The sequence below is a fragment of the Taudactylus pleione genome, unplaced genomic scaffold (genome assembly GCF_031769625.1).
Source record: "Taudactylus pleione unplaced genomic scaffold, aTauple2 ptg000353l, whole genome shotgun sequence".
NCBI lineage: Eukaryota > Metazoa > Chordata > Amphibia > Anura > Myobatrachidae > Taudactylus > Taudactylus pleione.
In genome coordinates, this window is record NW_028284754.1 from 890,215 (window position 1) to 907,237 (window position 17,023).

Sequence of the window (17,023 nt, forward strand, 5' to 3'; positions counted from 1 at the left end):
ATTTCAGTGTTACCTTCTTCCCATAGTTCCTGTAATATAGAAAGGGGCAGACTATCCGTAGAATCTAAAATAATAGGAATCAACTCATCTTGATTTTTCTTTCATTTCTTATTTGCAAAATTTCTTTGGTGACATAATGTTCTTACATATTTATTAAGATCTACTAATAGGTAAAAAAATATCGGGTTCGTTCGTCGGGGCAAATTTCAAACCTCTACTTACTATAATAAGTATAATTCATCCTGACTACGTTTTTTCAAAAATATGTTGAACACATTTGGAGGTACAGAGGGCTCAGGTGATTTACCACTCAGGGTTGTTGTGGGCTGCACAGATAGTGTAATGGTTAGCATTACTGCCTCACAGCACTGAGGTTGTGGGTTCAATTACCACCATGGCCCTAACTGTGCGGAGTTTGTATATTCTCCCTGTGCTTGTGTGGGCTTCCTCCAGGTATACTGGTTTCCTCCCACATTCCAAAAATATACTAGTAGGTTAATTGGCTCCCACCAAAAAAATAAAATAAATGAACCCTAGTTTGTGTGCATGTAGTAAGGAATATTAAGCTCCACTGGGGCAGGGACTATTGTGAGTTGCCACATTTGCTCTATAAAGCACTGCAGAATATGTGTGCGCTATATAAATAACTAGTAATAAATAAATAAATCCTTCTTATATTTTTCTTTAGTATGTGTACCTCCTCTGCAACCTCTAAACTTTTTTCTCAATGCCTTTTTGATGTCCCTGAGTTCCTTGTGAGATTATATTTTGTTTCCCAATGATTGGGACATGGTGGTTCTTCCTGAAAATCCTTATAAGGAGATTGAGTCACTTTTCTACTGACTTGATGGTTTGTCTTGAGATTAGCCCCTGCATCCCCATAGGTACCTTTGTGTTCATATTGTTCTCCTTTAGATGATGGAAAACTAGATTTAGGGGCCCTCCATTTACTCTCGGTGATCTTATGGGGATTCGTGTGCTTTCTATCATTAAATTGACGCATTCCTGTGCCTAATTCAGATATAGTTTTTCTATGGTCTGATCTCACTTTGTTATTCTGTAATTTGAGATTAGAACATTTGTAATTTCTAACCATATTATTCTGATAATCATATAGATCCCTTTTAAATTTATTTCTTGTTCTCTACTATAATTTTTTCTAAATGTACAATCCTCTCATTGATAATTGAATCATTTTCTTGATATTCTTTGTTAGTTTGAAAAGGTTCCAATTCTTTCTTTATATCTTCCATTTCTTTTTCTAGAATACTGGTCTTGTGTTATCTGTATTTAATGATTAGCTCCATTAGATTAATGAACATACATATAGTGTTTTTTCCCATTCTTTATGGATTCTGACCCTTCCTCAAATATCGAGGGTTTGAATGGTCTGAGTCTTTCTGTCAACATACTGTTGTAGATTGACATAATCTGACTACGTAATAGATCCTCCAAAAGAAAATTTTTTTACACATTGAAACTCTATCTATGTCAACACATGAATCATTATTAAACCAAAACATATATAAGGAGAGCACTAGACAATGGTATAAATTATTATTATTAAAAATAGATATCAATAAATAATAAAATGCACAAAACAAGTTAGAATGTTTAAAAAACATTAATCCAGGATTAGTCAGATTAGCTGGTTGCTTATAATAGTAGAAAACACCAATAGCTGTATGTTATATCTAAGCAGCCAATTGGTTAGAAAGCAGTCATAGTAGGGCAGCACAGATGGTGTAATGGTTAGCATTACTGCACTATTGCACTGAGGTCATGGGTTAGATTCCCACCATGGCCCTACCTGTGCGTAGTTTGTATATTCTCCCTGTCCTGTGGTTTCTCTGGGTACTCTGGTTTCCTCCCACACTCCAAAATATACTGGTAAGTTAATTGGCTCCCAACATAAATTAACCCTAGTGTGTATGTGTGCGCATGTAATAGGGAGTATAGTAAGCTCCACTGGGGCAGGGACTGATGTGAATGGCCAAATAGTCTCTGTGAAAGGCTGTGGAATATGTGTGCGCTATATAAATAACTGGTAATAATAATAATAATAGTAGCACAGGTAAGTCGCTGGTGTTAATAGCAATAGCAGCAAGGTAATCGGCAAGACAAAGGTGAATATATGTATTTATATATTTTGGAGTTGGACACTTGTACATTTTAGCACTTGGTTTAATTGTTTTTTCTGAATCGTTATTAGTAACAGCAAATCATTGTTAATAACTTCAGAATCCCATTGTTAAAAAATATGATTGCCTTCTCTGCATTCTTTCTGAAAACCCACTCATGACAGCTGCCAAAAACTCAAAAACACAATAAAACCAAGAAAAAGTAGGAGTGGCACTTGGCAGTTAGCAGCTATTAGAAGGAGAGTGTTAATATTATTGTTTAGGATCAAAGCAGTATAAAATAAAAAAAACAGCATTAGTGGGAAATGTAATTATCACTTAAGTAGTTTAGTATTATAATTATCTTAAGAATAAGAATATGTTACATATGCACACATGGTTTAATTAAAAAGACATTTATTAAAACACAATAATCTCCTGTCTTTTCCTGAAGAGGAGAATAATCGTACAAATATATAAAGATGGTAAACTAGTACACAAATATATGAGCAGTAATTGCATAAATAATTTGTGTTTACTTATAAAGCTGGGTACACATGTAAAGATTTTCTGTCCAACCATCCAACTAGTTGATTGGTTGGAATTAAAATCTGGTCAGGTATGAATGCAAATGACAATCAGCAATTTCCTCCCAAATGCCAGAAAATGGACCAAAACTGTTGTTTGAACAAATTGTTTAGATCAAACATTTAACAAACTTGTCTGATGACCATTTTCGTCTGTTTTCTGGCATTTAGAAGCAAATTGCTGATCATCATTGTCTCCCATACATTACCAGATTTTCATTCCAACCAATAGTTGGATGGTTGGACAGAAAATCTTTATGTGTGTACCCAGCTTTAGGATAACCTGCACTTCACTATTAAGAGCCACTGGATCGAAAAGCCAATTAAAAGTTTATCTCCCAGTTTATTATCCAGTAGGTAGAAAAAGGAGCAATATTACCAGTTCTGGCAGTGTTAGCAAGGCATCCCCACAAGGTTTGTGTCCTGTAGCAAAAGAAACAGTCCAGTGGTATCTCCACTCAATTAGCTGGTCCGGATCTGTATGGCATAAATCCAGTGATGTCCTCTTCCTATACATATTTAGTGAGTGAGGGATCCAATGCAGTAGGGCTCAATGCGTTTCCATGTGGAAGTGACCCACACCTTCATGAGGAGCAAATGTTTGGACTTCCATAGTGGTCTCCAATCTTTATAATGCTCTAATGAGTGAATCATTATCAGATGTCTATAAATAATTAACAAAGCCATGTTGTAAATTATTAAATACATTCTAGAGTAAGGGTATGCAATCATATCTTGATTCAACATAACATTTAAAAATAAAAATGAGTATTGTTAATAATTAAAGTAAAGTAAATAAATGTATTCATTATTCCCCAGTCGCGATCACATGAGCGCTACCCGGTCATGTGACACGCGACGTGTAGGTACCATCCAATTGGGTAGAGCCGGTCATGTGTCCGTGACTCATATGCAGTTCCACAGACAGGTGGCAGACTCTAATGAATGCAGATCTGTTGTTGAACAGGTTCCATAGTTGCTACGTTTGTGGAATCACGTGGTGTAAACAAAGATCACGTGACTGCGATATTCAAAGACACTAAAATCATTAAAATAATTATCTTGCCAAATTACAGGTAATATATCTGAGGAGTAGAAATTAGAGGTTTGTATGGGTTGAACTAATAACAATCAGTTTAGTTAGCAATAAATATTAGATCAAACATACATTATACGATAAAATGTATCAAAACACATAGAGGTTTATTAAGCACTGAAGGAATCTTCTTAAAACAGAGGGGGAGAGAGAGTGAAAAACCACATTTTCACCCAGGGCCCTCATAAGCATACATAGATTGTTAGAATAGAAGACTATTATATGTAATTTTTAAATAATAATATATAGAATATGGATTAATGAATTGCCAATTACCAAAATAAATAATAACCCTGAAGTTAATACTCTGGGTATTGTTATGGTGATAGGGACCCTATCTACCCAAGACATCTGAAGTAAATTGCATCAAATTATACTGTTAAGTTCCACAGATTCGTTGAGGCCATTTTGATGTAGAGTATTCAATTTGAACATCCAGTAGACTTCCTGGTGGCACAGGATTTTATGTCTATCTCCTCCACGTGGAGTGTTCGGGAACTGTTCTATACCAACGATAGATAGATTACTGATGTCACCTTTGTGAACTTCAGTAAAGTGCCTAGAAACACTGTTGTTAGGAAATTTGAAAATAATATTATGACAGTGCTCCATGAATTTCTTTTTAAATGTTCTAGTGCTATGGCTTACATATTTTAGACCGCATTCTCATGTTAATAAGTAGATGACATAGATGGAATCACAATTCGTGAAACTACCGATAGTAAATGGTTACTTTCTAAAACTCATATCTATAGTATTGGTTCATCTAGGAATATGAGTGCATATTGTGCATCTATTCTTGCCACATCTGTAAAAGCCTGGTGGTCTAGATGGTAGCCATTGTTTATCTTGGAGATTTATCAGACTGATGGTATGGATCTTAGTTGTCTTTAAAAATGTATTTAAATATATTCTTTAAGGATTTATTCTTTGTATAGATAATGAGTGGTTTATTGGGCAAAAGCTCTCTTAGAATACACACATACACACAAATGAAAAAATATGTTGTGCACTGCAGGTGAGCGGCAAAAAAGTGGGCATGGTCACATACCAAAGGGGCGTGGTCACATACCAAATGAGCGTGGTCACTGAAAATGGTGTGTGCCGACATGACACGCCAGCCTTTTCTCGTCACTCTGGGAACATTCCTTTCCATTCCATATGCACCTTACCTATACAGTGGTTTCTCACAATGTGGTACCTCTGAAGAGATATATCCTCCCTGGGATGATGGCGTCTTCAGTCGGTATTCTCTTTTCACGTACTGTAGGCCACATCGTCCGGAAGATGCCTGTTTGTGTAAGAATAATAACAGGGTCATCATCATACAACAGCGACTCAAAGAGACTCCTTCCCCTTTGTAACTTCCTTCCCCCTGCATCTCCCAGCCACACAATATCCCCCTGCATCGTCTCTCAGCACATCATCATCTCCCCCCTGTGTCATCTCTCAGCCACACTATAGCCTCAGCCCTGCATCATCTATCAGCACACCATCACCTCCCGCCTGCATCGTCTCTCAGCCATACCACCACCTGCCCCCCTGCGTCATCTCTTCGCACACCATTGCCTCCCCCCTGCATCATCTCTTAGCACTTCATCACCTCCATCCCTCCCTCACTGCATCATCTCTCAATCACACTATCGCCTCTTCCCTCTGTGTCATCTCTCAGCCACATCATCGCCTCCTCCCTCTATGTCGTCTCTCAGCCACACCATCGCCTCCTCCCTCTGTGTTATCTCTCAGCCCCACCATCGCCTCCCATCAGTGTTATCTCTCAGCACACAATCACAGATACACACACACTGACACAGATACACACACTGACATACACACACTGACACAGACACACATATACTGACACAGATACACACACACTGACACAGACACACATACACACACTGACACACACACACTGACACAGACACACACACCGACAGACACACACTGACACAGATACAATGACACACAAACACTGACACAGATACACACACAGTGACACACGCACACTGACAAACATACACACAAACTGACAGATATACACACAGATACAGTACACAGATACACACACAGTGACACACACACACTGACACAGATACACAGACAGAGACACAGACACACACTGACACAGATACACTGACACACATACACTGACACAAATACACACACCCAGTGACACACACACACTGACTCATGCACATTGACTCACATACACACACACTGAGACACATACACATGCACACTGACACACACACTGACACAGATACACATACACACACTGACACAGATACACATACACGCACACTGACAGATACACACACAGTGACACACATACACAGACAGTGTCGTCTCTCAGCCACACCATCGACTCCTCCCTCTGTGTTATCTCTCAGCCATACCATCGCCTCTAATCCGTGTCATCTCTCAGCACACCATCACAGATACACACACACTGACACAAACACACACACACTGACATACACATACTGACACAGACACACATACACTGACACACACACACTGACACAGACACACATACACACACTGACACATGCACATTGACACAGACACACACACACTGACAGACACACCGACACACACACTGACACAGATACACACACACAGTGACACACGCGCACTGACACACATGCACACAAACTGACAGATACACACACACAGATACAGTACACAGATACACACACAGTGACACACACACTGACACATACACACACACTGACACAGATACACGCACACTGACACAGATACACAGACAATGACACAGACACACACACTGACATAGATACATTGACACACATACACTGACATAAATACACACACCCAGTGACACACACACACACTGACACATGCACATTGACACATACACACACTGAGACAAATACACATGCACACTGACACACACTGACACAGATACACATACACACACTGACACAGATACACATACACGCACACTGACACAGATACACACACAGTGACACACATACACAGACACAGTGACACAGATACACATACACACTGACACACACACTGACACACATAAACATTGACACACACTGACATAGATACATACACACAGTGACACATGCACAATAACACACATTCACACACACTGACATAGACACACACACATCTTTCACACAAATGCAGTCAGCTAAGTAAAAGCATGGCTGACATCAATTGAAAGTCACCCCCCCTCTACAGCAATACAACCCCCACTCCTCCCTACCAGCAAAAAAAAATACTTACTTACCTGGCTGCAGTGGCTGATCCGGAGCAGAGACAGCATTGGGGAAGCACAATCATCCTAGCCTCCGTCGGCAGCTCTGAATGGCAAGACTGCCTGGGATGGGCTGTGCACTTCTGCTGCAGCTCCCCCTACAGTCCCCTGCAGGCACACTTGCCTGTTCGTTCAGTAGCCTTCACACAGTCTGGACCGGTGCTATGGTGGCGGGGGGGGCGGTGCGGGTACGATGTCCTGGCCAGCGGTGCCCCCCTCTGCTGGGTCTGCCACGGTGCCCAGGGCATGTGCTCCGCTCACCCTGCCATACTTACACCAATGGGTGTGAGGTATATTTACAAATGAATGCCAGATCTCTCTCTTGATATTGTTTTTCTTTCCAATTAGTTTTGGTTTGTAAGAGATTTGATCTATTCATCTCAAAAACCTCCACCAAGGCTATTTGTAAAATAGCCTTGGGCTATTCTCTTTATAACAGACTATTCATCAGACAGTGTGCTCTGTAGTTATCATTGACTACCATGGATTGGGTGAATATTGCATACTAGTGTTAATTTACATTATAACATTGTGTCACTGTTGGTATCGATAGGTGGGAGCACCTCTGAGTATGATTTGTTAAGTATTTTTGGGAATATTTCATGTAGTTTGCATTTAACAGTAGGGGAGCATTTTTCCAACTTGCCCATTGCACAAGATTGTGGATGAGCCCTAAAGCACTAGTGGCCACTTCTAGCTAACTCTTGTTATCAGCAACAACCCAGATATCTAGAATCAGATTAGCAACCAATTGGAAAGGCAACTCCTAATATGGGACAAGCATAACTGTAAGCAAGAGAGAGATAAATATTAGCAGGTCAAGCATTCATAAAGGTTCTTTTTCATTATTTTCTAGTAACTGAAATGTCAATCATGGGTGATAATTCAATTAAAACAGTATACTGCAATACCTTCAGTGCAGTGCATTGTACTGTTGTTGTTTTTTTATTTTATTTTGTTTGTTAAGAAATAGTAAAGTTGGAATAATCAGTTAAAACTGCATGTTATGTATTATACAGTATGTAAAGGTGGTTTGCATTGGAATAATATTTTCCTTTTTATTTTTTGCACTTTTCTTCCCTAGCTGCAAGTCCCTGTGCAACAGCAGGATGTGACCCAAATGCTAACTGTGATGATTCTACAGGTTCCGCTGAATGTGTCTGTAATGATGGGTTCATAGGAGATGGCATCAACTGTTCTGATCCATGCTCAAGTCACATTGTTCTCAATGACATCTGGAGAAGTACATCTAATGTAGGCAGCTATAGCCTTCATTGTGACAAAGGTTTGAGTGGATGGTATCGCTTTATTGGCAAAGGAGGCATTCACATGCCAGAATACTGTGTGCCAAAACAGAGTTGTGGTACTACTGCCCCAACGTGGCTGAGTGGATCCCATCCGATGGTTAGCGATGGTATAATAAGTCGCACTGCTTGTTCCCACTTTAAAGACGATTGTTGTCACTGGTCAGCAACTATTCAGATTAAAGCTTGTCCTGCTGGATATTATGTATATGAACTGAGTGGAATACAAGATTGCTATGTAGCATATTGCACAGGTGAGTACTTTACTCTGGAATATAACATAACAGGCTATAGCTACTATACCAATTAAAATTGAGATATTTAGCAAAGCTCTGTTCAGTAAGACATACAGGATGACAAGCTTTCTGATCTGCACCCAAAGACAGCACTTATTACATAAAAATGCTAGAATATTATGTATACTTATGTGTGATTTTTCTTTTCATGATTCATCAGACTTGAGTTCTAAGTCTATAACATGCGTTCTACTGTATGCCTAAACATACATGTAAATATAAGAAATATGTGGCATGGGGATGGAATTTACTGTGATTCACATATGGAATATTTCCTGAGTAGTTCTTATAATATTATATACAATATGGAAGTCCCAAAGTTAAAACGAAACAGATATCATATGTTTTTTTTAATATGTCCTCTTCAATTTCAACTTTAATTCTTCCCCATATAACAAATATACATTTAAAAACGAAATTAGGCCCAGGTGCTGAGGAGTTAAAGTAACCCTTCCAGATATAACACAGCTGAGTGAGAGAGTCACTCTCACCACAACACAATAGGATATAAAAAACAAAAGCAGCCGTAGTATCTGAGGGTTTAGAAGTGAATGTAATTCAGAGCAGTTCTAAATACTGTGAGCACTGAATGGAAGCACTTGCACTTTGTTTGGCAGACTGAAACGGAGACTGCTTTTCCAGGTGTCACAGCCTGTGAGATGCTTTACCAAAAGCCTCACATTCATGTCTCCCATCCACCTGCAGAAGTAACTTCCACCTGAAACCCTCTAGAATACATCGGTCACACGGACCCTCCAGAGCGGCTTCCCATCACCACTTGAGTTCCGCACAGCTTGGGTTGAACACCGGAGCCAGTCATCTGTGGACGTGGTTTGCTGTACCGCTATTGCTGGATTTCCACTCAACATAACATGGGACGATACTAACACCTGTGCAGGTATTACCCAGTGCTGTGGAACATTCACACAATATGCGTTTATTTGGAATTCTATTGCACTAGTGCGTGGACCATCTGCAATATACCCCATATGGAAACTCTTTTCTAACTGAGGAACACTATTATAGCCATCACTTGTTTAGGGGTCTGGACTCCAGGATAAATTGATTATTGAAGTACCATTGTTTGCTCATTTGAATTCACATTGTTGCAATACGTTACCATAGCTGCTATTTTTAATATTGTTTTTTCATGTGTTCATTTTGTCAATAAATGTTGCAATTATATTTAGAACTGCTCTGAGTGACATTCACTTCTAAACCCTCAGATACTACGGCTGCTTTTGTATTTTTTATAACAAATATACATTAACAGGCAAACAAAATAGTGAAACAATGCAATAAACTAATGCTTTCAGGAATGAAATTACACCTTTGTTATATACTGAAATGTAAAATGGTGACTATACTTACAAAGCCAGGGGAGAGATAGGGACACAGGGCCTGATTCAGACCCGCTCGCGTGTTGATGGTGGCCCAGTGCGCACGCTCGGCATGCTCAATGCGCATGTGCGAGCCCCGTAGCGAGTGAGATCTTCACTGAAGCTTGCAGCAATACGGGGCAGCTGTCGATGTTGATCGACAGCTTGCCCCATTTTGTAGGCGGGTAGGGGGGGTGGCTGAGCAAACGGAGGCATTCCCGAAAGAACACCTGCCGTTTGTGGGCGGCCCTACTGACATCACTCGTGATGTCAGTAGTGGACTTCCGGCTCTATTTAGAGCCGGAAGTCCACTTGGCATTGCGAGTGCAGAGACCCTACCACAAGGGTCTCCTCGCAATGCAGATGGTCGCGATAATCATGACCATCTCTAGGCCACTCGCACAAGCTGTGGGTGGTCACGCACAGCTGTTCAAGTGGCCTGGAGGCCGTAATAAAAAAAATAGGGATGCCCTGATTCAAAGCGAGTGCATGCAAATAGCGTGCACCTCTGAATCAGGCTCACAGTACATTTCAAAAAGTTACTGAAAACACCTCACAAAGCACCTTTATGTGAATGTGAATATGTTTAGTCTTGGGTTCATAATAAATGTAATAGGTTTGTTAACGTCCCCCCTGATATTAATGTACTAGTTTTGTAGACTCGTCATTCGTTGTGTTGTGAGCAAGGCAACACATGAATAGATTGCAGGTATTTCCAACTGATGCCAGACATATGCATTGTATGTCCTTGTGTGCATAGCATGGACGTGCAGATAATGTATCCAAACAGTGGTTTTTAGCCAAAAGATTGAGTGACTTAGTGGAGAAGATGGGTGACTGGGCTGGCCCTTGTAGGCAGTATAATAATATGTATATAAATAATAGGCTTTAATTCACTGAATTTACCTCATGTATGTGACAACATCATTTAAAAAGAAAAATCATACATACTCTGCACTCACCTAATTACCCTTCAAACTATAATTTATTTAAATTGAGGGAACATTGGTTCTTTATACCTGCTGAATAATGTTGCATTGCTAATTTGCTCTGGTTTGTTTTTGGCTTGCCTTTAAACAAACTGTGGGCCTTATTCAGGTTGGATCGCATGGCTGTGTTTGAATGCAGCCAGCCGATGTTTGCATATACCTATGCATCGGAAATCAATCACAATGAGCATGCAGTCCAAGCGCATAGTGATTGATATGAAGTGACCATTTGGGGGTGGAGAGGGGGGAGTTGTCGGTGGAAAGCAGGCATGTCTGTGTGTTTGAACGCCTTTACAGGGCCATACATAATTAAGCCCCTGCAACTGTATATGCTGGCAGAGGTCTAGATGGTGACAGGAAGTTTAGCAGCTTGTATGGCAGGGACAGGTCAACTACAATTGTGCATATGGTTCTGATGTTAATCGATATTTACCAATGTTTTCATGATTTGCAGATTCATGTCAAGGCAAGTGGGTGGCTTTATAAAGTGGTGGGCGTCTAGGTATAGTGCTGCAGTTGCTGTGCGATTGCAGTTATTAGCATATTTTTGCATCGGCTGGGTATGTGCGATCGCAGCCGTGTGATCCGTGCTGAATCAGGCCACGTGTCTACTTTGCCTCATTATGCATTCCTTTCGCTATCATATGCTGACAGCATATGCTGGAATTGTGCTTTTAACAGATATAGTGGGAGATGTACTCCGAAAAGTGATAAACTGGAGAGTGATAAACGACCAGCCACTCAGCTCCCAACTGTCATGTTACAGGCTGTGTTTGAAAAATGACAGTTGGGAGCTGATTGGCTGGTGGTTTATCACTCTCCAGTTTACCACGTTTTAGAGCTTAGTTCATCTCCCCCAGTAAGAGGTCTGTGAAGCGGAGAAAGGTTTGCTCATGCTGGATGAAGGAGTGGCTGCTGCAGAGGAATTCTCTCTCACACATACCACTGCTAATGGAAATTTGGGAGAATAATCCAGAAGACTACCAGAACTTCCTGTGGATGGATGATGCCACGTTCCAGGAATTTCTTGGCCTAGTGATGCCATACATCACAGGATACCAAGCTGCGGAGGGCCATACCTGCTGAGGAGAGGCTGATCACTACTCTGCGATTCCTGGTGACTGGCAGATCCATGGCTGACCTAAAGTTTGGCACAGTGATCTCAACACAAGCTTTGGGTCTCATTGTACAAGAGACCTTCAAAGAGATATTCACCATCCTCAAGGTGCAGTAATTCAAGGTAAGAACAATTTTTAATGTCTCTCAATGTTATATGCTGCTGGACTCAACTGTGTGCCCCCAAGTGTTATTTGTTTGCTGCTCTTATGATAAATGCTGCTCGACTACGCTGTATGCCCCCAAGTGTTATTCATTTTCTGCCCTTATGCTAAATGCTGCTGGACTCCACTGTATGCCCCCGAACTGTTATTCTCTTACTGCCATTCTACTAAATGCTTCTGGACTCCACTGTATACCCCTGAACTGTTATTCTTTTGCTGTCCTTATGCTAAATGCTGCTGGACTGCAGAGAATTCGTCCCCAAGTGTTATTCATTTGCTGCCCCTATGCTAAATCCTTAAAAACTCCACTGTATGCCCCCCAAGTGTTATTAATTTTCTGCCCTTATACTAAATGCTGCTGGACTCCATTGTAAGTCACCCAAATGTTATTCGCTTACTGCCCTTATACTAAATGCTGCTGGACTCCACTGTATGCCCCCCAAGTGTTATTAGTTATCTGCCCTTATGCTAAATGCTGCTGGACTCCACGGTATGCCCCCCAAGGGTTATTCTCTTTCTGCCCTTATACTAAATGCTGCTGGACTCCACTGTATGCCCCCCAAGTGTTATTAGTTATCTGCCCTTATGATAACTGCTGCTGGACTACAGTGAATGCCCCTGAAGTGTTATTAGTTTGCTGTCCAAATGCTAAATGCTGCTGGACTCCACTTTATGCCCCCAAAGTATTTTTCGATTACTGCCCTTATGGAATATGATGTTGGACAGATATATGTGTTTAGAGCTATATTTTAATTTTGTATTTTTGTTTTTAGTTTCCTTTGACAATTGAGGATTGGCAATTAATTGCACATGACTTCGAGTCAAGTTGGAATTTCCCAAATTGCATTGAGGCAATATATGGGAAACTTATCTGCATAACACCACCTGCCAACACTTGTACTGCTGTATGTAGAACAATTATAAATGTATTTTTAGTATAGTGTTGATGGCCACTGTTAATGCGAACAATGAATATTTATATTTGGATGGGGAAAAATGGCCATGCATCAGATGGTGGGTTTATCAAGTACACTGTATTTTATGAAAGGATGATGTCCAAAAGCCTACATTTACCTCCCAATGCAAAAAAAACTCAGTTTTGTGTTTGTAGCAGATGAGGCATTTGCTTTGCATGAACACTTAATGAAGCCCTTTGCTCAAAGGAGATTGACTAAAGAAAGGCGGATTTTCAATTATCGACTATCAAAGGCAAGGCGCACTATGGAGAATGTCTCTGGCATCATGTGTAGTAGGTTTTGCATATTCAATACACCAATTAATTTACATGTAGACAAAATTGAGTGGGTGGTTTTGGCCTGCTGTTCCCTTCATTATTTGCTTAGTGGAAATCCACTTACCTATGGCCACTATCTACATCACTAGCAGATCCTACTAACGGCACAGACGAGAGTGATATGTGGACATATGTGTCTATAACATGGTTTCCCATGGTGGCCTCTATACTGTGCGTGCAAAACAGGTCAAGGAGGAATAGCTGGCCTACTTCAATGCAGAGGGGGCAGTGTCTTGGCAGGAAGACTGCATTTGAGAATGTCTTTTGGTAATTCTGCCCCTTGTATTATAAATAAAAACACATTTGCTTTCATAAATTATTTTGTGTATCAAGTTTTTATGAATATTAATCTACTATATAAAAGCAAAAATTTGTCCTTCTGTCTTTCTATACAAATCGACAACAGAGAGAGGAAAAGAAGACTCTTTTTTGGGGACACTCTAATTTCAATATGTAATGTGTAGTTATAAAACTTAACTTTAAATTTAAAACAGGTGAAATCATCACAAACTGAGAACCTGCTTTTAGTTACAAGTATTACACTGCATATATTGTCCAGCATCAATTTTGCAAATAATAGTTGCCTACGGATCGCTAATATAGATAGAAACCAGGCACATTAATTTCAGATTTATGATATTGAATTGATACTGATTATGTATAGTCAGTTCTGAAAAGCATACACCTTTACTTGGGATAGGGATCTACTGTCAGTTATTTGCCCGTCGACAGAGAATAGTTTATGAGAATCCCTTATCCCAAAGCGTATGATAAAAAGATTTTCCTGCATCTGCTGTCAGTTCCAAGATATGGGGCTGATGAGAGTACAGATAGTGAGTTTAGATAGTGGAGATGTAATGATCAGTAATAAAACAACTGTGTATATAGAGCATAGTGCAACTTAAAAACTGGGTGACAATATATTTAACCAAATAAGTATTTGGAATAAGAAAATAATGTTATTTTCTTATCATATATTCCGTACAACATCATATAAATTATGTTGTTTTAACCATCCATTGGTAATACACCTACCACAGGTATTAACCCTAAGGATAATTTTATATGTAATCAGAGAGGAAGTGGAAACTCCTCTGTTCCAGTCCACTGTGGTTCTGACTGAGCATTTGCCCTAGGTAGTGAATACTCACTTTAAGAAACCCAGATGGAGGTACTGGGAGGGAAAAGTTGTATCTTCTATATTGAGATATGGGGGAATGATTCCCTTGGTAGGGTTAAACCCTACTATCTCTAAGGAGGCACAGTAAGAAAATAGTAAGGTACCTGTATTTAGAGGTCTATATGAAGAATAGCTGTTCAAATAGTAGGGATCTGGTGTGCGTACAACCAATGTCCCTATAAACCAACACGCGTTTCACCCCTTAACCTTGGTCATGGTCTCGTGTATTGAGAAATGCATGTGCTTAAATCAGGAAGTACGGACTCACGGCGTAACAGCCACTGGGTCCGAGAGCCAATCACCACAGTGGGAGTGACATATGACGTCTGATCACCTTTGTGACAGACAGGACTTAGAGCCAATGGTTCACAGCGTCCCTGCAGCCGGAGCTTCCAAGCAATCCAAGTGGTGGATGCGATATGCAAAACAAGCGTCCCAGCTACCGCCGGGTCCGATAGCCAATCAACACAGTGGGCGGGACATATGACATCTTGTAACCTATGTGACAGACAGGACTCAGAGCCAATGGATTGTGGTGTCCCAGCAGCTGGACCTTCCAACCAATCAGTGTGGTGGATGCAATTTGTAAAACAAAACAACTGCCAAATCTAGGAGTCAATCACAGCTGTGGGTGGGATATGTGAACAGCATCCCAAATGTTTATTCTAATGATTAAACACCACCGTGGGTGGGACATTTGCCATCTGATCACACTGTGTTAGACAGGGTTCAGAGCCAATGGAACGTAATGTCCAGGCTACTGAATCTGCCACCCAATCATTGTTATGGGTGGCACATATATGCATGGCCTATTTATGATGATCCTGTGATAGACAGGTATCATAGCCATAAGCTATATATCCTAGGTTAATAAGTTCATAGATAGCTTGTTTCAGACTGTTATCTATCACGGGTAAGCATATAATGTTACATAGTAATATTAGCAATACCAATGTTAATGGACATTAACGAGCTCATTCAGCAGGTTGGTAGTTGTAACATAACTCCTTCCTAATTGGTTAGCAAGTTGTTCTATTTACCATGGTACTTAACAAAACATTCATACATCTGTATGAGTGTGTATTAAGCACAGTCAGAAAGTTGATTGGATTATAGCCATTTTGGCAAAAGTTAGTGAACATTTAATGATTGAAGATTTTAATTACAGAGAAATGTAGAGTTCCTTTGGGTATATGTTTGAGTAGAAAAAAAATATAATATATAAAAATAAAGAAAAGAAGTAATTATAAAATAATTATAAACATATACACGGTAGAAGCCCAAAAATCAATAAATAAACAAATAAGCGACACGGCAAAAGCCAAAGAATTAAGGTTAAAGATAGAAGACTAATATTAATTGCAAAAAACATCAAGTATATATCATCAATTTCTGCAGATAGGATCCCTGGAAGAAATATATGTATTGTGAGTCCTATAGAGGAGAGGATGTTTGGTAGCATTGAAAGTCTAACAATATATGAAAACAGACATGAGCAAGAAAAGAATGAGAAAAAGAAGATAACATCATTCTAGCTGGAAAAGAGAGATCCGATAGTAGTTAGCAGACCAAAAATAATAGATATTAATATTAAATGCATATGTAAATATACATACATATACAAATTCATATACATATATGCACGTATACATCCACATATAACAACATATACATAAATGGTAGTATATGAGTTGTAAGTGGAAAAAGGGGCAGAAAACATGAGGGATGAAAAAGATTACCATGAGATATCAAAGAAAAGCTCCATAGTTTATATTCTCATTCAAACCATATGGGGCAAGTGTTCCGAGTTTGAAGATCCACTCACTCTCTTTATGCAATAGTGAGTTCATCACATCCCCTCCTCTGATCCCCAAAATTATTTTTTCAAGACCATAGGCTCTGATAGAAATTAATTGTCCTCCATGTTTCTTATATACATGTTTTGCTAATGTTGTTATATGTTTCATATTAGTAAAGTCCTAATATTACCAGCATGTTCTAAGATTCGCTGCTTCAGAGCTCTTGAAGTCATCCCAACATACCTCAATCCACAAACGCATTCTATGCAATAGATGACTCCAGATGTATTGCAAATAAGGAACGTAGCAATTGAGCATGTTTCTTCCAATTTATCTTCCACTGTGTGTTTCTTGATCATATAAGCTTTACAGCTTCCGCATGCATATGATCCTTTGGCCTGCAA

The 17,023-nt window shown here is 39.8% G+C and overlaps 1 protein-coding gene across 1 annotated transcript in view; it reads left to right on the forward strand.

The window, feature by feature from the left end:
* The window catches only part of LOC148508605 (uncharacterized), a 653,608-nt gene that overhangs the window by 101,962 nt on the left and 534,623 nt on the right, over window positions 1-17,023 (forward strand). Inside the window, exon 4 of the mRNA XM_088444305.1 lies at window positions 8,183-8,656. Coding sequence (XP_088300431.1) covers window positions 8,183-8,656 — 474 coding nt within the window. The remainder of the gene's footprint in view (window positions 1-8,182; window positions 8,657-17,023) is intronic.